The 21,752-nt window shown below is 43.0% G+C and overlaps 1 protein-coding gene across 1 annotated transcript; it reads left to right on the top strand.

The window, feature by feature from the left end:
- Nucleotides 1–4,520: 4,520 nt before the first annotated feature.
- On the top strand, nt 4,521–21,476 carry LOC140307028 (zinc finger homeobox protein 3-like). The gene is made up of 11 exons (XM_072385723.1): nt 4,521–4,866; nt 7,257–8,955; nt 9,049–9,587; nt 9,700–9,913; nt 10,556–10,663; nt 10,784–10,920; nt 11,111–11,221; nt 12,671–12,833; nt 12,987–17,641; nt 17,720–18,385; nt 18,470–21,476. Exons 2-11 carry the CDS (start codon nt 7,293–7,295, stop codon nt 18,584–18,586), a joined length of 8,373 nt encoding a protein of 2,790 aa, XP_072241824.1. The 5' UTR covers nt 4,521–4,866; nt 7,257–7,292; the 3' UTR covers nt 18,587–21,476.
- The last annotated feature ends 276 nt before the right edge of the window (nt 21,477–21,752 follow it).

Genomic DNA, 21,752 nt, shown 5'->3' with positions numbered 1-21,752 from the left:
ATGTAAAGCTAATCGTTATTTGAACGATGGCGGGAACACCTGAGATAAAAGATGAGCTTTTGAACTTTTCAGTTCTGCTTTACCAGAATATGTCTGTGTAACACAGCATGGGAGCAAGCCAGGACCACAGTATTTTTTTTCATGATATTCTCTAGCGACAGATTAAAAAAAACAACCTCAAAGGCTGTCATTATTAATTAATTTCTATCATTGGGGTCATAAAACAAACTCTTACATATAATCTTACTTGACAATGTCTATATGAATTAAATCAAACAAGCAACGCAGTTACGGTGATCAAAGTTTAAAAACTAGTTATTTAAATGACGCTTTCATATTTTTGTCTCCACAAAGCTTGATTGGACATCTAGTCTTTACTGCACTCCATAGGTCTGTAAGCTTAATTCAAGCATATTTGATCAATCCGGAACCTTTGGCTATATATTTAGTTTAACATTAATTTATAAACCTAGTAAGTTATTACACACATGTTGATCCTTATAGCAAGCTATTCCCAAGTGTCAGATAACAGGATCAGCTCAGGGTCAGCAACCCTGGAGCTCTGGAGGTTGAGGTTTATCATTCCACTCAACAGTCCTTCATCTGATGGACCATTTTGATAACAGAGAAACTGAACAGCTCTATTACATTAGACAAAAAAAAGGGAGCAGTCAGTAGTGCCACAATCACGCACCCCTAGCTGATTCTTACACAACTACAGCGGTCAATAAATATTCGAGCACACTGATATTTTTGATTTTTGTTTTAAAAGGACTCACGAATCCTCCTCCCCGGGCAGCAGGTTCACATGATGATGGGAAGAACTGCGGCAGCACTGAACCTGTTTAACCTGTTTAAGTCAAAGTATGGCAAGGTCAAGATGTCAGCTGGAGCCGATGTGCAGATTTAGAAAAATTAAGTATGTTAAATATGTGCATTTCCTCAGATGAATTTAGCGCTGCTAAATAAAAGACTCTAGATTTATTGCCCAAAATGCAGGTTTCCATTGCACCATCTACATTCATTTGGTGGGGATGAAAATAAAAAATTTTCAGCACAGTTGTACGGATGCAAAAAAGAAAATGAAAATGAAAGCATCTATATTTTACAATGACGTACATATTTAGCATTAATAAAAAAATACTAGGTGGAGAAATAAAATGTATTAAGGGGATTCAGGCTCCATGAAGCCGGGCAGGTATGCGTTTACTGCATTCGCTCAGATGCCGACAGTGTTCGCAGCCTGTAAATACCTGTATAAATGTAAAGTAGGTTGATGCCGGTTGCACCTCACCCTCTGAAGGAGAGAAAAAAAAACATTTTGAATCAGAATCAGGCAAACCAAATTAAAGGGGGTGCAAATCCCCCAAGTGCCCCCCCCCCCACATTTCTGCCCTATCATCTATCTCTGGACTATGGTGGGGTTGTCATGTCGACCAACCCACAAGTTACTATGACAACGGCTCAAGGGGAAGCTCTTGCTAGTGAGGTTATTGCCTCCTTGGGGATGTAAGAAGGACAGGGGGAATGTGAGCTCAGACAAAAGGACTTACAGACACAGAAAGACATAAATAAAGGGAGAGGTCAAGTTAGAGTATGTTAACTGGGAGTGTATTTGTGGTGTGTATGTCAGTTAGCATCTCTGATCATGCAGAGCGGGACACATTGAGTAAGTCTGAGTTTCTTCATTGAAGCACTGGGTGCAGTACAAAGTTTTCTTCCTCTTGGATGCGGCCTGTACCTCTCCTGTACATGATGTATTACACTTCCCGCTCTGTGCCATACCCTCAGGCAGTTAGGGGTGGGGGCAAGGGAGCGAGTGACATTAAGGACCCTCCGAGGTGTCAGATGGGTCCCCAGCATCCCCCACATTTTGTCATATAAATGTCATAAAGACAAGTTTAGAGTTGGGAAGCTTTTGACTCTACCTCTGCCTGGGGGGTATCGCAGTGCTTAATTGCCCCATTAGCACTGACAGGGTAAATTGGTGGAAGGGCTAACTATATGTTACAGTGAAAACAACAAACCCCTGGCATACACCTGAGGGCACGAAAGGCATGGCGTGGTTTACAGTAGAGCCTGTGCATGTTTGCCTGCGTATGAAGGAGACAGAAAGTGTGCAGACTGAGAATTTACTTTTGAGTGAGCTTTAATCTGGGTAAAATATTACAGCAGCATATCTATCTCTACGGAAATTAACTTATAGATGCAGTAACAGAGAGCATCTCTGCTCATATCTGTGCTTTCACAAGGTGCATTATATGAGGAGAGCTATATTCTATCCTAGTCTTAATTGACTTTATGTGAGGATTGTTTTTAAAAGGGTACATCGGTGTGTTTATTATTTGAGACGTACAAACTTACGTGACGCATTCCCCACTCACAACATCAAATGTGTCCGTGTTCCATTTCCTTGTTCCAAATAATGGGGGACATAAAATGCACATGCAAATTGAAATCTGGACGCAAATGCACATCTATAAGCAACATAAATATTCAGAGGGATCATTTGAAAGCATTTGGCCCCTATGCCATGCAATGGTATACTTTAAGGTAATTTTTCATGGTGAAATAAAAAAAAAAGCCACATTGTTACTGCCACATGCGAAATGAATAAACATGCATGCTAGAAACAGACAGCACTAATCTCTATTGTCCCTTACTCTCAGTTGACTTTTCTATGTTTGTTTGTTTTGTTATCATTTAAATTTACACAATCATTAGTCACATCCACACAAAAATCACACACCTACACACACCTACACACACACACACACACACACACACACACACACACACACACTCATGCTGGACTGACACAGACAGAAAATGTCTGGACTAACATTGAAATCATGTCACCAGTCCCTGTCGTTGTCTTTTGTTCTTAAAATGACAAATTGCCACCGACTTGACTGCAGTCATAACAAGAGAAAATCCTTTTATGCCTAAAGACAACAGAGCAGTCAGTGATTTATGTCTCTGATAACCTGTACAGTCTTTGACGGTGGCCTACGCCAGATCATCACTTAAAACGTTGTCGAATCGTAAAATATTTATTGGATGTTCCACATATGTAAGACACATCATTTGGCGCTGAATTCATTGGGAATTGATTCGAGTCTTTGCATATCTGTAGCTACACACATGCAGGAAAAAGATCCAACTGAACAGAGAGAAACAATAATATAAATCACACCCAAAATGTTATTATTCCTAAAAAATACAGGAATTTATATTGATAATAATAAGCTATTTTGCGGTCTTGTCACGCAACAGTGAGTTGATACAAACCATACTGTAGACCATGCAATACCCTGTTAATTTATTTTTTAGAACTCTTGTGGAAATATTATATTATCGTATTTTCATGTGGGGCGTTCTGTGTAGCCTCTTTTATATTTGTGAAACTGTATTCATTCAGTTCTTTAAAAAAAACTAAGATAAACTTTGGCAATCAAAGCCGAATAAATAAAAGTGTGCTATGTGATCTTAGAAATGAAAGCAGTTTTCACCTTCAACATATGGACCATCGACAGATTGCACATCCAGCGTGAAATTCACAATGATATTATCATGACAATAGAGCTGAGTTGCGAAGATGGCCGGTCGGAGCAGCAAAAAAGAAAACTGAAGGTCCTCTGTGATGATATAGAGATGGACACGTAGATTTAGCTTTCAATATTTTTTGTCAAAGGGGGGAAAAGAAAAAAAAATTGACCAGCAAATCTGCGTGTCAAACCCAGACCTGGACCAGCTGAGGCCAAAAAGAATAAAGGTTCCTATTATCTTCAAAAAGGTACATTTCAACGAGAATGTTCTCATTTTGATAATTTAAAAAAATTCATGGCCTTCAATGACCTTTTTTTAACAGAAGGTGCGATATGACACAAAAAAATGCCATTTCATGAAAATTATGCGATTTAAGTCGCCACATATGCCTATATTCGTGCATCAATTCTGTGCTTATCTGACACAAATGTCAATATGATATTGCCCCCCCAAAAACAAAAAAACAGTCCCCCCAGGGCCTTGGAGTGTTTCAGCTGGGAATCACGGTGACAGCGTTATTTTGTTGCAGATGTTTGTCACCGTTCACAAGTATTTTCTTTTTTACACGCTTGAGCTCAATTTGCACGTTTGTCGTTTTTTTACGTTAACATTCATCTATATAGCCTCGTATAGGCTACTTTTTAGATTTTTTATTTGCATTGTGGTATAAATAAGGTATTTCTCTGCAGTGGTGTTTCCTTTCTTGGCTTAATATTTGATGGGCTGAGTTTCGTTTCAATATCTACAAAATATTAAAGTTTTCATCCATGGCATCGTTTTAAGATTAAAATTCGACGGTTCAACTGTAATATCTCATACTTTAAAAAATATATATTTATTTTTCATTTCCATATTTTCTTCGTCTTTCTGAGTCGTTTCTCCTCCTCCCTCTCTCACTCCTCCCTCGCTCTCTCTCGCGGAATCCTATTGATCCAAACGGGCTAATTAGCGGTGCCTGCGCAATTACGCACATGCGCACTGGGCGTAATCTCAGCCATTTTTTGAAGGAAACTAATTAGCAGGAATAAAGAGCCAAGTGTTTTTCCTCCCACAGTGATCAGAACTCATTCTACCTCTGGAGCTCGCACAAACCCCTCCGTCCCCATCTTCTGTTTACTACAGCCTGTATGTAGCTTTAATTACACAGTTGTTTGGTAACAACTTGGACCCCGCTGCTCCCTCTCCCTTTTCCCCTTCCTGGCTCCGTAAAAACGCAGAGGATCATTCATAAGGAATGAGTGGACTCTCCGAACGATTGTTTTCTGGACTACTACACATTCAGCGTGCGGAGCTTTGTACCAGAGTCGCTGCAGAAATGTAAGTGTAATTTCTTTACGATAATATGGGGAAGTGGAAGGAGGCGAGCCTGCGGTGGGGAGGAGGACGGGGTGTTTGGTCAGCGCAGCTCGTAATTCTCTCGAATCAAGCTTTTGTTGATGTGCCTGTACGTTGAGTCACCTGTTACAGGCTACTGAAGGCGATCGTTCTTGGTTTAACTGAATTAAAGAGTGAAAAGATGGGGAAGGATACTGTAAACAAAGGCAGAAGTAGGCTAGTCAGATGGTCGGTCAGTGCCTTGACAACACAGAGACGGGGAGTGAACTATTCAAGCAACTGCCTGTCCAGTTTTCTCATACAGCCCCTGCTATGATGGTCCCAAAAAAATGCAGGTAGCAAAAAAAGTGCTCTTACCTTGAGACTTGTGAAGGTTTAGTAGGTCCACGCAAAAAAAAACAATAACTGTCATTTTCCAGCTATTTGTCCGTGTCCTATAAAAGCAAACAAAAGGCATTTGCTGAAAGTATAGCCACACAACTCTTCTCTCTCTCGTTCCTCCTCACACCCCTGCCTCTCCTATTTCTCTTCTAACACACGCACAGACTTGCACACGCACTTTAGTCTAAGAAATCTGGAAACAGGCTTACATTTTTTGTTTGATATTAGAGCTTTTTTTTTTAAATTTGCTCTATTAACTAGTATATAACATGTTATGTGCCTTAATGTTTTAACAATAAATTAAACAAGTGAAATAAGCCCATACATCTTTAATATCAGGTGTTATATGTATGTACTTAATTGACATAATCAGAATCAGCTGCACAAAAGGACACACAAACACACACACACACATCAACGCACCTAGATGTCCGGACACACATTGTTAAATGATGGTTTCCCGCACTTCTGATCGATAGAGAGCCAGGAATGCTTGTATAAATAGTTACATTGCCGATAGACCCACGTTATTGATTGCAGTGTAAATGAAAATCTTTATCAGATAAGAGGCTGTTCTCAGCTGCTGGCAGGCCAGCTCAGCCCCTCAGCACTCTTTAGCAGGACAGTGGACAGCTGCAGTGGGCAAGGGTCTGCGGCCTGTGACATAAACACAGTACATTAAAGCACTATCAGAGTGCCGATATGAGCTATATATCTTCAAGCTGCAGAGATTGGGGGGAGGGGGTGGCTACTGGAGTGAGGCTCTGGGACTTGGGGTGTTTAAGGAGGAGGTAGAGGGGGTTGGTTGGTAGAAGCAGAAGGTGAAAGGGTAGATTAAGGTCTCTTCTTGATTAGAAAAAAAAGGTCAGTAATGAGATTGTGGGACACACACAGACTAACAGAGATGTATCTGTCTCAAATGGCATTCACCTGTCAGTCAGAAACAGCAGAGGGGAGAGTCCCGATTCATTTTTTTTCAAGGAGTCTGTTTTCTAATGCATTGTTGTGTTAATGTATTTCAGAATCTATGTGAAAGCTAATTGTTCAAATTTCCAATCTGAGCAATTAACTTCATGTATAATAAAATGTAATAGCCATGAGCTCATTTGAATTAAATTATGGCCACCACAATGCTGTCTGAAAATATGCAGATTTTTCTTGTATTCATTTGTTTATGGGATGTTTTACCATTATGGATCTCAAGTGCACAAATAACATGTCAGGGCTTTATTTTTACATTGAACGTATTCTGCTAATGTGTGTGAGTTTGTTTCTAAGAAATATAATTTTATGGGGGGTTGACACAATGTTTTACAGAAAATAAAATGTAATGCACACCACAATGCAAATTGGTTCAGAAATTATGAGCACTTTTCTAAAATCTAAACGCATTTTGTTGAAGCTTCACACAAATATTTAGTTTGGTCTGCACAGATTTTTGTTTTTTTTATATTGTCTTTACTGCTTGCATTTACAAGAAATGCGTAGAGTTCAGCATGTTGAAAAATGATTGTGCTAAACAGGGATCCTGTTGCCTTGTAACACCTCTTCAGTGATACACAGCAAAAGATGAAGAAACTGATACATCAGCTGTAAAAAGTATTCTCTTATCGTCTGTTATCTCAGTGTGGTAATTTAGTGGAAGCCCTTTAGCTCAGAAGCGTTCAGTTCTTTATTTAATCCTATCCCCTGAGGAATATTACGGACCTCCTGTGTAGCCTTTACCCGCATTCCTTTACCCAGTTTAGCGCTCATGCCATTGATTTTCCCATTAAGGGCTAAAGCTAACCCCTGGGTAACCAGCTTCTGGATTGTGCACTTTTAAGGCTATTATTGAACAGATGCTATCCAGGGACTCTAATCAATGCATCCACTGTTATGCAATCTTATTCACATGACTCATGTCTTTCCTTTCTTCCTCTTTTTCCTTCACTTTTCTCTGACTCTGCCTGTCTGTCTGTCTTCCATTTCTCTCTATCTGAAACACACAGGTGGGCTGGTAATGTGTCGCAGCTGTAGCCTCTGGTATGGACAGTGGTGAGGGAGGAGGAGGGGATGGAGGGGGAGGAGAGGAGAGAGATGCTGACCTCAGTCCCCAGGCTTTATCTCTTCCTCTCCTGACCCTGGCGGTCATTCCTGAGCAGGGGTCATCCTCTCATACCTCAGCCATGGCCCCTGCCAAAGAGCCCCTGACCCTGCCTCAGCAGGGGGAGGAGGGCGCAGAGGGGTCCCAGGCTAGAGAGGGAGGTGAGCAAAAAGTAGGAGGCCGACTTTCACAGGAGACTGGAGTGCATCTAAAGCATGGTATGAAAGAAAATTTCGGGGAAGGATATTTGTCGGGGCAAATGAAAGAGGAAGGGGAGGTGCATGTAGGTGTGGGAGAGGCATCAGTTACAGGGGGCCTCCCAGCAGCCCTCAGCAGCAGAGGTGGAGAGGAGGAGAAGGAAGAGGAGGAGGCCATCTCAAACCAAAGCCAAACCAAATCCAAATGTTCTTTATTACCTCAATGGAGCCAGCACAGCTCTTCTTCCAGCACTGCAAAGGCCAGTGGCACACTCGACAGCAGAACAGCCGCCTCTCCAAAGCCCTCCCACCCTCCTTCGCCCTCTTCACAACCCTTCCCATTTTCCCCCATATCTCCAAAGCACTTCAGTTGTCCGTCCTCCTCTTCTGCCCTGCTGAGCGAGACAGAGGTAAAAGACATTAAGGGAGATCAGGGCTGGATTTCTGGGTTTCCTCAGAGCTTTAGATCCCAGCAGTCTTCTTTTGCTTTTCCACTGGTGGGTACAGAGCCTGCCAGTACACCTGCTGAGGATGATGTGCTGGCAGGGGTTCCTCACTCTTCCATTTCCACTGGAAATGGTGCCAAAGCTCCAGAACCAAATGACGGCCAGCAAGACACAGAGACAGATGATGAGAAAGACAAAGAAGGGGAACAGAAAGAAGCTGTCCTTAAAAACCTGAACCAAGACCTCTCTCCTAACTCACTGACTAGTCACATGACCATAATGCACTCACGCAATTCCTGTAAGACCCTGAAATGCCCCAAGTGTAACTGGCACTATAAGTCACAGCACACACTGCAAGTCCACATGAAGGAGAAACATCCAGAGACGGGAGGCCAGTGTGTGTGTGGAGCTTCTGGTGGAAAATGTGTGTGTGGTGGTGCAACACGAGGTGTGTGTGCGTACTGCAGTTCTGGGAAACCCCATCCTCGCTTGGCCCGAGGGGAAACCTACGCCTGTGGCTACAAGCCCTACCGCTGTGAGGTGTGTGACTATGCTACCTCATCGAAAGGCAACCTCAGCATACACATGCAGTCGGATAAACATCTCAACAACGTTCAAAATGGGGGACACACAAATGGTCACATGCACACCTCTCACATCAATAACAACAGCAGCTCCGCCAACGGTCACCAAGTGGATGAGCAGCCATACAGCAAGCTCCCACTCTCTAATCCAGCACCCACTACCCAGCCCACCAAGCTCACACCACCCGCACACTCTCACTCTCACGGTAAGAGGTGGCGGTGTGATGTGTGCGACTATGAGACCAGCATTGCCCGCAACCTGCGCATACACACCACCAGCGAGAAACACACACATAACATGCTAAGGCTCCAGAGAGGTTACTATCTGTCTCACTGCAGGAGTCTTGCTCCACATCTTAAACACCTACAAAACACAGGTGAGCAATATATAATAAAAATTATATTGTCACAGTTCAACAAGAAATGCTGAAAATGTGTAAACTCTGGCTCATGGCTTGTCTCTGTTTTAGGTGCCGAGCTTTCCTTGAACATGCGACTGACCAGTCAGCATGTTTCAGAACAGTCAGTCACCCTGGGGTCTACACTGACTCCATCTCCCTCCCCGTCTCCATCCCCTCCTCCAGCCCCATCTCTGTCCCCTACTGTACCCCTCTCCCAGGGCGTGTTCCAATGCCTTGTCTGCTCTTGCTTTTCATCTGACAGCTTAGAGTCTGTGGAGCAGCACCTGAACGCTCCCCGCTCCTTGCCCCAGTCTGAGTGGTGTTCCCTTGTTGCTGGTGGCTGCCACTGCAGACTGTGTGGTTACACCACCCCGCTGAGGGCTAACTTCTCCTTGCACTGCCAGACTGATAGACACCGCACCCGCTACCAGCTTGCTGCTCACCTCCAGGAAGGCGGAGACAGGGGTCAGGAAGGGGCCGCTCTTATTGCTAAGGGCAACCCCGTCCAGCTGAGGTGCAACCTGTGTGACTACGTGACTAGCAGTTTGGAGAAGCTACAGGGGCATTCCCTCAGTTCACATCATGAGGCGAGCATCCGGGTTTACAGAGTAAGAAACTAAATCAATTTTCTTCTAAATCTACACCAAAATCCATGTGTCAGTACACCTAAAAGGTGTAAATGTAATCTGCTTTCCTCCCCTTCTACGTTATCTATTGAAGTTCCTGCAGCAGTATGATGGTGAGGTTGATGGAGGTTCGTGGCTGTTCCACTGTCTTCTATGCAACCACTCCTCCTCTTCTAAACTGCAAGTACTGAAACACAGTCAAACTTCAGACCATCAGCAGAGGGAAGGGCTACTACAGCTGCAGCCAATGGGGGGAGAGGAGCTGGCAGCCATTTTTACCATTAGGAAAAGCCCTGGTGGTGTCACAGGTGAGAATTTGAACTGTGGAGGTGTACTTGATTTAATGTTGCATGTGGCTGCTGAAAGCAGAGAGCAGACAGAGGATTAAGATGAAAAGAGTGAGAAAATGAGCAATGGCTTTTGCTGAGCTATTGATCAAACAAAGTGATTAGTCGATACACATCCTTGTTATATACCCAATCATCCCTGACAACAGCTAAACAGCACCTGCTAATCAATGGACCAATACAAATCCCCTGGACAAGGACTGCGGGAGGTGGTGGATAGTAATCTGTGTAGAATAAAAAACACTGAATTTATATTGTATGGAGTGTGTGGACTGAATAACACCCAAAATGAGTAGTTTAACGAATTTGTAAATAAATCTATCCTGTGATTTGGTTCAGTGTAAATCAAGACTTATGAGGCTAACTCATGTGTTCTGAGTCCATATTACCTCTACTCCACCTCTAAAGAGAATTTAATGTAGAATCAATGGGATCAATAGCATATGTAGGAAAGCAAGAGGAATGAAGTGTGGTTCAAACACATGGGTATTTTTTAACAATGTTATCTAGAGAATAACTACAATTAGCATGATAGTTTGTTAGAGCATATTGTATGAAGGACTGTGTTTGCATACCATAATTACTTGTCTTGTCCGCTCCCAGGAGAGCTCACTGAGGATATGGAGGCTTCCAGTGATACCAGCACTGGTCTTTTGGACACAACCAAAGACACAAGTAACATGGGGGCAAAGGAACTAGCTGAAGAGACAGGTATTGCAGCTTGTACCAACAGTGAAGTCAAATAATAGTATGACAAAATATTAATCAGTAAATATATTTACTGAATTGTCAGTTTCTATATATATATTAATGGCTATTTTTCATTTTAAGAAAAAACAAAAAGGGAAGAAAAACAAAGGAGGGAGTCAGTGCTCCCAGTCAAACGTCCATCCTCTGGATGTGGGGAAATGGAAAACTCTTTGTCAACCAAACGCCCCAGAACACACCAGCAAAATGAGAACCAGCAGGTGAGCAGTTGACACACATTTTAATAATCTTAAGTGTGTTCATGTGAATGTAAAATGTTCACAATAAATACAGAGATTTTCTTTATGTAATCTCACAAACCCATGAACACATATGCTCTCTTGCAGTTTACTTATTCATCACTTATAACATTTTTTCTGTATTTACTTATTTTCCCCTCTTCTCTTTTAGACTGTCCAGTGCCCTTTGTGTCAGGTTAAACTCCCGTACACACACCTTCGACAGCATCTCACACAAGTGCACAGTGTGGCACAGGACTGTGTAGACAAGCTTATCAGCGCTGTAAGTGTATGCAACTGTGTATTTGTTGTATTTGCGTTTGTCAGGAAGTAAAAGAAAATGAGAAGGCAAAGCGATGGGGGATGGGGGAGAATGAAATGTAGGGAGACAATTCCATTAAGAAGGCACCAGAGAGAAAGGCAGCGCTTTTTTAATGCATGTTTAAGTAGCTACTCGCTATCATCTTTGATGCAGCCGTGCAAATCTGTGTGTATGTGTATGTGCGTCTTTTAGAGTGGAAGAGAGAGGGTTTGACTGAGTGAGTGAGGGAAAAGCCAGTCTTTCTATAATGCATGTTTAAGTAGCCCTCTATTACCAGAAGTGCAGTCAAGCTAAAAAAGGGGCCCCCATGCTTTTTACTGTGTCTCTCCAACTAACAATGACCGGTCATCTATCCACATCACCATCCTCCAGCTCCCTGGCTTGTATGCTAAGTGGCCTTTGTCTCTTGCTCTCTTCCCTCCACTTCACTGACTGCTTTTCACCCTTTCTCCCCTCTGCTGTCCCTTCCTTCCCCCTCGAGTTGCTCCAATCACTCCTATTCTGCAATTTCTGTCCTGCCCCTTCCCTTCTGTCTCTTCCAAGCTCTCTCTCAATTTCTTATGCATTATCCCTCCCTCACTCACTATCTTTCTCCATAGCAGTTTTTTGTCCATTGCCCCATACTTCCTCCCTCTCCCTGTTCTATCTCTTTTTCATATTCTATATCCCTTAGCCTCCATCCTCACCCCCCTTTCCTCTCTTCCCCTCCCTTACTCTCTCTGATAGTAATTGAGGTTCATTAATTCAGACTGAGGTGATGATGGCCATTATGTACCTTGCTTTCCAATTACGCTCTCTAGATTAAGTCTGACCTTCAGTTTTCTCTGCAGTGTGTATGTGTGCTTGTTCTTCCCTTTTGCTCCTATGAAGCTGTTACGCAGAGAAAACTCTTGTCATGTAAATCTCATCTTTGACTCTCCGTCCTTTCCTTAGGGTGGCTCGCTGTTTGCATAGATATACTATTTGCTCTCATTGCTTGAAGCTGTGGGGATGGAGGTTTCCTATATTAAGAACGATTTTAAATAAATTCATTATTCAGCTCAGTAAAGTTTTATTAAACCCCTGGGGCATGTTGGAGGGTGTTGTAGGAACCGAAGGGCAGACCAACATATCTCAGCCATGTATTCTTATTAACAAATTGATCTTCCTTGCTGCTTATACTGATTTGCTGGCCGGTGCAAGATGTAACGATACACTTTAATGTTTTATGATATCAGTACAGTGAGTGCAGGTACTCTGTCTTTATACATCTTTATATTTACATCTCATTTTTCTGTACAATTAAACATGTTTTATTCATAATGTTGGATTAAGTAAGCATGGCAATATCCACTTGTTCTTTTATTTAAAATTGGTGAAACAACACAACAATCGAAATCAAGAAAGTGACAGATTGTCACTTTCTTTCAGGTTACACCATCGATGGAACAACTGCAGCTTCCGATGGAGTCAGAACTACAGACAGGCTTGCCAACTGATGGTATTAAGAAAAATAGAATTACAGAGAATAACAATGCAAACTGTTCCCGTGATGCAGATTGCAATGTCTCAACCGATTCACAGAAAAACAAAGGTTGGTGAGAAGGGCATGATAAAATCGACCACTGTTTAAAACAGAATTAAAGAAGCTATGTCTTGTTTATTAAAAAGACTTGATCTTGTTGAGATACTGGTAATGGAAAATAATTTTATTTTCTCTTTGTTTCTGTTTTTGTGCATGTTACAGACATTTCAGTAGAAAACACTGAGGGAGACATAACCGCACCCAAAGATGTCACAGCTCTTCTCACCCCACCCCTAGAAGACAACACCATTCACCCCTCCAATGGCACAACAGCTCCGCAATCTCCGACTCAGATCTCCCCCTCCTCACCGCCCACCTCCCCACCCAGTGACCCCCCCTCCCTTTCTGATCGTCATGGTTACCGGTTCCGTTGCAGCAGGTGCAGCTTGGCGTTTCCCACTCAGGAGAAGCTCCAGCTGCATTGGCAGTACCATGCCATGAGGGCGGCGACAGAGTGCCCCCTCTGTTCTAGACAATGCCGCAGTCAGGAGGCCCTGCAGAGACACATGCAGAACACACATTCACAGCAGGACAACACACAGGGGCAGATTACTCTCTTTCCGCCTCATACTGTACAATACATAGATCATAATAGAAATTCAGTTCAGCAAGATTTTAGTTTGTCACCTCAAGTAGGTCAAGAAGCAGGAGAGGGTGATGATGAAGATATAGACGAAGAAACTCTAGGCATGGAGGAGACTGAGGAACAGAAAGAAAATGATTTAAAAGAGAGGAAAGTGGTCACGGAAGTTGATGGAGGGGAGGAGGATTTAACTGAGCAAGAGAAAGGGCCTCATGAGGAGATCGTATCAGAACCTAGTTCCAGCTCTCTTGTCAAAAAGAGCTCTAACCCCACAATGGACCGTTATCTTGATCCATCCAGACCTTACAAATGTACCATATGTTCAGAATCCTTTACTCAGAAAACAATTCTTCTGGTCCATTATAATTCTGTGTCCCATCTCCATCGGGCCAGACGAGCCCTGCAAGACTCTGGTTCGAGTGTAACAGCCCCAGAGGCACCACGTGGCCAAGATCCTAGACCCTATCGCTGCCGATTATGTGGAGTTGGTTACAGCCAGAGCTCTACACTGGACATACATCTTCGCTCTGTTCTTCATCAGACTAGGGCTCGTGCTGCCCAAAACTCAGCTCCGCAGACCGCAGCAGCTACTGTAGCTGCTCCAGTGTCAGTACCCACTGCTGCTGCCCAGGTTGCTACCACCAGAGAAGAAACCACCAAGAAGCCAGATGGAGTAAGCTCCTCAACCTCTTCATTAGTAGACAGGTCAACCATGTCTGACTCAATAGACAGCCAGCAAGCTAAAAAAAGGGTAGCAGAGCTTCTAGCATCAAGAAATCAGCTAATGCTTATACAGCAGCAGCAGCTAGCCCAGGCACAGGTTCAGGCTCAACTACAACAGCAGACAGCACTACTCCAGTCCCAAGCCATGCAACACCTTCCTTTAGGGACAGAAAATCTCCTTAAACAACACTTCTCCTTGATGCCAGACAACTTGCTCTCTCTACAGCAGCAACTTTTCCTGCCATTTTACTTGTCTGGAGACATGAAACTCAACCCAGAGTTAACTGTTAAAAGCCCAGATCTTGGTCAATTAGTATCTTCCAACTCCATCACCAAAGAACAGATTAAGGCAGAAGCTAAAAGGGAGTCCCAAACAGATGACAAACAAATCCAGAAGCAAAGTTCAAATTCGGTTCTTAGCCAACCAACTGATCATCAGCGAATAGAAGTCAAGGCTGATGCAGTCTGCAGTGGACCCTCCAACAAGAAGATGAAAAGAGAGCCCAGCAATTCTAGTGTTGAGGAGAAAAAAGCAGAACTGCATATTCATTCTGTTAAAAACGAGTGTCAGAAGGACACAGTTTCTTCCTCATTTAATCTTCTTCAATCGCAGTGTCCTCCTCCCAGAGTGCCCTATGCTGCTGCTAATGGGGAGCCTCTTCGAGCTCTGTTGCAGAGTTATGGCTATGAATTGGCCATGCAATATATACAAAGTCGACACAGGCATCAACAGCAGATAGCAACGCAAATCATACCATCTGCTGATATGGACAAGATGGAAGTGTGCTCAGAGAAGGAAAGAGATGAATTTAGTCAAGTCGAAAAGTTGGAAGGGTGTGACAACAATGATAAAGGAGTAGAAAGCAATGTAGATAAAGAGAAGAAAATGGAGAGTAAAGACGAAGCATCAATGAACAACGAGAAAAAATGCTGTGAAATGGGAGAGAAGTGTAAAAATTGTGGCAAGTTTTTCTCAGATGCCTTGATTTTAAAAAGCCACCAGGAGTATATTCATAGGGTGCTGTTCCCAACTACTGCACTGGAGAGGTTTTCCAGACAATATAGACTTCAGTACGACCAGCTGTACCCACTCGCACAGCCTAAATCTGGGGAGAATTCAACCACACAAGCTGCTGCTCCAATCCCAGACACATGCACAGAGCCAGAACCCACAGTGGAATCAGTTAAGCCACTAACAAAAACCCTTGAGTCCTCACCTGTATCAGTTTCAGATCCCATGACTAAAGCAAATGCGACAGCTAAAGACCTGACAACAATTGCCCCTGAAGCCTCATCTCCGTCTTCACCTTCTCAACAACAAGACCATCAACAACAGGAGGCACCCACCCCTGGCACATCAGCTACAGCTACTTCTCAAAATACAACCCCCATACCTCTTCCCTTATCTAAAATACCTATGCTTCCTCTATCCTTGCCTCAGCTTCCCATACCACCACTAACCATACCGAAGCTTTCACTTCCACCAATTCCCTTTCCAATGGAGGTACCACTTCTTTCTCCAGTTGTGATGCAGTCTATGGCTCTCCAAACCCAACCTTGGTTGGACTCAAGTGTGAATCCTGAGATGGCAAAACTCTACCAGTCTCAGCTTAACCCAGCACTACTTGGGCAACAGCCACAGTTGAATCCAGCTTTGCTAGCTCAGCAACCTCAGCTTAGCCCAGCTTTGTTAGGCCAGCCATCACAGCTTAGTCCTGTTTTGCTGGGTCAACCATCTCAGGCCAGCCCTAACCAAACAGGACAGCAAAGCCAAATCAGCCCAACCACATCTGAACAACAAGGTAAGAGAACCCGAACAAGAATCTCTGAAGATCAACTCTCTGTTTTGAGAAAACACTTTGATATTAATAGTCTCCCCAGTGATGAAGAGATCAACAAGATGTCTACTCTGTCTAGTCTTCCTCACAAAGTAATTAAACACTGGTTCCGCAATACTCTATTTAAAGAGCGCCAGCGAGACAAGGATTCCCCTTACAATTTTAATAATCCCCCAACCACAGCCCTGGAAGAGTCAAGAGAGGAAGTGGCACAAAACCTGCAACTGACACATTCCCCACGTTCACTATCCCCAGGCCTGTCAATCAACACCTCCCAACAACCACAAACAGACCAGTATAGAGGAGAACCTCAAAGGGGCAGACGGTCATCACGAACCCGTTTCACAGAGCAACAGCTGGAGACTCTACAGGGGGTATTTGAGGCTACTCCTTACCCCAGAGAGGAGGAATATGACAGGTTGTCTGCCTTGTTGTCTCTCCCTAACAGAGTTATAGTTGTATGGTTCCAAAATGCAAGGCAAAGAGCCCGCAAAAATCAAGAAAGGGGAACAGATGATGGATTAGAGGGGGAGAACCAGTCTGATAACAGCCACAGTCAGAAAAATGGCTGTTATAAGAATGATGACGATAATAAAGATAACAGCTATGAGGATGAAAGACAAGGTGACTCTCAGAATGAAAATTCAATGGATTTGACTTATGAGTATTATACTCACCCTGATTCACCTGCAATTGAGCAACTAATAGCTGAACGTGAACAAACACCCACTACAATGGATGAAGAAGATAAAGCAACCTCTTGTCAGGCAAACACGAGCCCACCACCTGTTCATACTCAAAACAGAATTTCAGATGCAGACATCCTGCAGAGGGAAATTGCTGCAGCAATGAAAACAGGACCCTGTCCACAAGCTGATCTCAAGCTGCCATCAGAAAGTCCCACAGAAAGACCTCAGTCTCTTGCCACGTCCTTTTCACAAAAGACAATGTCCCCCAACTTGTCTATGTCTCATTCAGACCAAGGGAATACACATAGTCCTTGTGATCAAGCTTTTGAAAAGATTGCTGATACGTCACCCAGCCCCCCCTCTGCTCCAGGTGCTGAGACAAGCCACACTCGGACGCTTGATGCCACAGCTTGCCTCTCGTCTGAAACACAACCTCACCTTCAATCCCAGGCTCATTTCCAGTGTAGCTTCTGTGCAGCATCCTTACCATCATTTCAGCTGTGGCAAGAACATCAGACCAGGCACCTCCTGGCAGCTCAGTCCCAGGTACAATTCCTGCAGTCTGGATTCGTAGACCGAACTATGCCTTATATGATGCTTCATCCAAACCCCACCTTAATGGCCAGCCAAATGCTTTCAGGGGCTATGTCCCAGATGCACCCTAATCCCACACATCCTATGATTTCACACTTGAATGGCATTCAAATTAAGAATGCATTTTCTGATCATCCAGGTAACACCCTTAATAATTCCATGACATCCATAAAGCAAAGTACAAAACATATATCAGAGACCAGTTTTGAAAGCCAAAGGAGCAATAGGGAGGTTGAAGAGGAGCACAGAAGGGATAAACGCCAGAGAACTACCATCACCCCAGAACAGCTTGAAGTGTTATATCAGCGCTACAGTTTGGACTCTAACCCTACCAGAGGAGTCCTTGAAAGCATTGCACGAGATGTGGGCCTCACAAGACGTGTAGTTCAGGTACAGTATACATGACAAGATCATATCATTCAACTTTGTTGGTTGTATTGAATTTTAAAACACATATTTCTTTTACAGGTCTGGTTTCAGAATACACGAGCAAGGGAGAGAAAAGGGCAGTTCCGGTCAGTGGGACCAGGATCCAGTTTCACCTTGGGCTTGAACCACTTGCGTTGCCCATTCTGCAGGGCTCTCTTCAAGGTAAAGAGTGCTCTTGATGCCCATCTGAGATCACGTCATTGGGCTGAGGCTGAAAGAGCAGGCTACAACCTATCAATAGGTAATGGCTACAGTGGGCAGACTGGGTTGGCTAGGTCATTTATCACAGAGAGACCAGGTCCATCTATCTCCTCCAACCCTATCCCAAACCCTGGCCATGACAACACTAACAAAGGGTTGACTTTGAAGCAACCTTTGAGTTCTATGTCTTCAACCACAAATCTAAGCAACCCAGAGGACGATGACGAATATGATGAAGATGATGACGAATACCCATGTGAGGAGAACTCTAGTATGGCTGACCAAGATTCTCCTAGTCCTGAAGGATCTGGGGGTCAAAGCTCAGACTGGGGCGAGACACAAACTCAGCAGCAGCACCACAACCATCAGCAGCGTCAAAGGACACAGATGAGCCACTTCCAGGTACTCCAGCTTAAAGCGTTCTACAGGAACCACCGCACACCCAACCGCCTTGAGTGTGAGACACTGGGGCAGGAGCTGGGACTGCCTCACCGTGTGGTGCAGGTAATTGCGAGAACAATTCAACCATAACAGTTACACTTTTCAAATGTACTAGATGATATTCATTAATATAAATGTTTTCTGTAGGTGTGGTTCCAGAATGCCAGAGCTAAGGAGAAGAGGGCCAAGAGCCTGAGCTCTGAGTCTGCGGAGAGGGAGCAAGCTGAGCTGTCAGCAGGGGCAGGGGAAAGAGACAGAGCTTAGAAAGGCAGACCTCTTCCTTTGCGTATGTTTTCACCAAAATCCCTCCAGCAACTGCTGTCCAACTCCACACATATCCTGTCCACTTGTTGCCAAACCCATAACCTGAACACCCCAAAGATGCAGAGCCGCAGTGGCCCAAAGAAAAACTCTCAACAAGTAGGGGAGAGCCCAAACCAAGTCCTCTTTACCGCAGCTTTCCTCTTTTCATATAGTTTTTACACTCTTTCCTGGTCTGTCTTTTCTTGTTGAAACTAGCTCCTCTCTGTATTCCGTCGGACACCTTACTACAACCAAACACCATCTTGATTAAAACCAACCAGAGTCCACAGAGGCCAAAGAGCATTCTCCAAGTATGTGACCTCACTGCCCAGCTAGACCTGCAGTCTACCTCTAAGTCTGCATGACAGACCCACAGTGGGCCCTCCACCAGACAGTGCTAGATGACTAGCTGTGTAGCATGTAGTGCCAGACTCTACGAGGCTGGAAAATAAAATGTCAAAGAGATTTTAGTGTAAATAGAGAGCTCCAAAAAAATAAACTTGAAGAAAAACAAAGCAGTTGAAAATGGAAAAAGAAGATGGAGAACATAAAACTGAATAATATCCTTGAAATACACAGGGGTATTTGCATAGAGCTTTTGTAAAGACTGACTCAGATTCCAAAGCTCATAACCAAAATTTTACATGTCTGTGGATTTAGTTTGAACGTGTTTGTTTTCGATAACAAACTACAGAGCTGACGTCTGTATGGTGAAGGGGTGAAATCTGCACCTGGCATACGCAAGCCGAGTTCCAATAGACTGATGCGGTGCTGGAATGCAGCTTTACCCTCCAAAAGCCAATGATGAGTCTTCTGTTGTACATGTACTCCTTGTATGTTCCTTTAGTGGATAACAGCCCAAATAGCACAGTACATAAAGGCCAGTTTGTCCTGAAAGGGGTAAACTATTTTTATAGCACTCAACCATTATACTGTATATGAAAACTTTAACCAAACTCAAATTTACATTGTGTGTGTTTAGTAATAGTTTCTTAATATAAATCTTATGGATTGACATAAACTGTCTTGCTTCAATATAATAGTGTCATGATAATGAAAAGATTATGACAGCTTTCTTATGTTCAGGCAAGGTGACTTACTGCCTCTCCATTCTATTTGAATATACCAATGGCTTACCAATGTTATGTGATTAATGTAAAGCTTTCTATGCTCAGGTCAACAGCTCAACATGGCTCTACTTCAAATGTGATCTTAATACTCTACTCTTCTGTTTTTAAAACATAAGAAGCCTGGTTAAAACTTGGACTAAGTATTAAATGAAATCTACTCAAACATCTCTGCATTTCAAAGATCTGAGCTTTTCACTTCTGAGTAATAGATTGTTACAAAAAAAACCTTATTGAAACTAAAGTGTTTAATAGTGTGAGGGGTAAATGTACAGTATTTAGCTTTTGTATGGTTGACTCGAGACTTCATTGGATGTTTGAGACATGGCTCTCTTTTCCACATAAAGGGAGCTTCTTCGCAAAGTTGAGGAAAAAACTTTGGATGTTATTAATGTTATTTTTGTACACTTAATTTATTTTCCTTCTTTTTCCCTCCCAGCCTACTTTCTACCTTTTCTCTCTACCTTTCTTCTTCTGTTAATTTACAACCAGTCTTTATTCTACCTGTAATAATGATAATATAACAATAATAGCTAAACAATAATTAATGCTTTAAGACAAAAATCCAAAGACATGATAATACTTTAACCACATGACCTACAAAAATAAGCGCTACTGTTTACTTGACGATGTATTGCTGTTTTTAAAGAAGGAAGGAGTCCCTGTATCTAAGCTACTGTTTTCTGCCTCTCATAAGCACACTGGAGACTGTAACCAAAACCCCAAACTAGAGCCATGGCAGTCTGTAATATAGCGGTTGAAGAGTTTTACTTCTCTTGAGAGATGTTGCAGTTTATTTTTATTTTATACCATAGTGTTGAACTTCAGCCCTTAAGGATGTCCAGTTTGCTGCTAATGTACTGTAGTTTCTAACGATATTGTAGAAAGATGCATGCTCTGATCGCTTTACCACTAGGCTTTAATGACTACAAACTGTAATGGTACCTGTGATGCTGTTGATAAACTGCTCCTCTGTTAGTCTGTTAAAAACTAATGGATACGTGGGGCTCAATTCCATCAAGTTTGTTTTTCAGTATCCTATTATTTCCTCATACTCAGATGAAGAAATGGCTTTCATAATGTCCAAAATATTATTTCAAGCTTCCACTTTCAGTAAACCCCTATTTGGGCATTAACCTCTCAATGCTTATGGAGATACTGCATAGTTATTTGAAGGAGTTCAGCCCCAAACCTTCCATTGGCACGGTGTCTTTCTGTGTTGCAATGTCTGCAGTGCAGCTAAAACAGCTTTGCTGAACTCAGACCAACATCACAGCCAAGTTTCCAAAGGATATGGACTGACTAACTCTGTCATGTTTTTGTTCTTAAACTAACCAATGTTTACGACAATACCAATGAGCTTTCTTCTGTACAGAAATGTGCATTCCAAATACCACACAGGCAGTTTTTTTGTATACTGATAATTTCAGTTTTAATTTCTCTCGTATTCTGTTGATCTTAGTGACTGTAAGATGTACATATTGGAGTCCTCTATGGTGAAGAGACTCTGTTATCCTTATTGTAGGTAATTTGTTTTTCTGGATATGTTGTTGCCATAGTGATGACCAAAAAGATACCTGTGATGTGCACCTGTCCTTATGTCCTGCTCCAGTGGTTTAGTGTGTCTCTATACTCTCCCACCCCAAGTTTACCCTGCTGGTGTGTGTTTCTCCTCCTTTCCCTTCCCATACTCCACTGAGCTAAATAAAGTCTGCTTTGGTGCACGCTCTGGTCTCATCCCTTTGGTCTAACTTTGAGAAGCCATTTTGTGAATGATGTGCTATGTGAGGGTGTCTGCCTCTTATATGTGTTTAATATTCCAGGTTGTATGTTCAGCGGCAGTGTGCATCTGGTTGGAAGGCTTTTGGTGTGCAATCGTGTGTATGTAACACGGTGGAGTGTGGAAGCCGTTTGGTGAATGGAGCCATGACCTCTGGGGTCACTTCATTAATTACATCTGTGACATTCAGCCAGATGAGTTTCCTTTGTGACTAAATGAT

This window comes from Leuresthes tenuis, unplaced genomic scaffold, assembly GCF_036924035.1.
Source record: "Leuresthes tenuis unplaced genomic scaffold, fLeuTen1.0.hap1 SCAF_5, whole genome shotgun sequence".
Taxonomy (NCBI): domain Eukaryota; kingdom Metazoa; phylum Chordata; class Actinopteri; order Atheriniformes; family Atherinopsidae; genus Leuresthes; species Leuresthes tenuis.
Note: the sequence above shows the minus strand (reverse complement) of the source record. Positions and strands in the feature narration are given on the sequence as shown.

Excerpts from the sequence above, each read along its gene's own strand:
- LOC140307028 (XM_072385723.1), top strand. The coding sequence starts at position 7,293 with ATGGACAGTGGTGAGGGAGGAGGAGGGGATGGAGGGGGAGGAGAGGAG. Across the intron at positions 8,956-9,048 it reads TAAACACCTACAAAACACAG|GTGCCGAGCTTTCCTTGAAC; the intron begins GTGAGCAATATA and ends TCTCTGTTTTAG. Across the intron at positions 18,386-18,469 it reads TGCCTCACCGTGTGGTGCAG|GTGTGGTTCCAGAATGCCAG; the intron begins GTAATTGCGAGA and ends TGTTTTCTGTAG.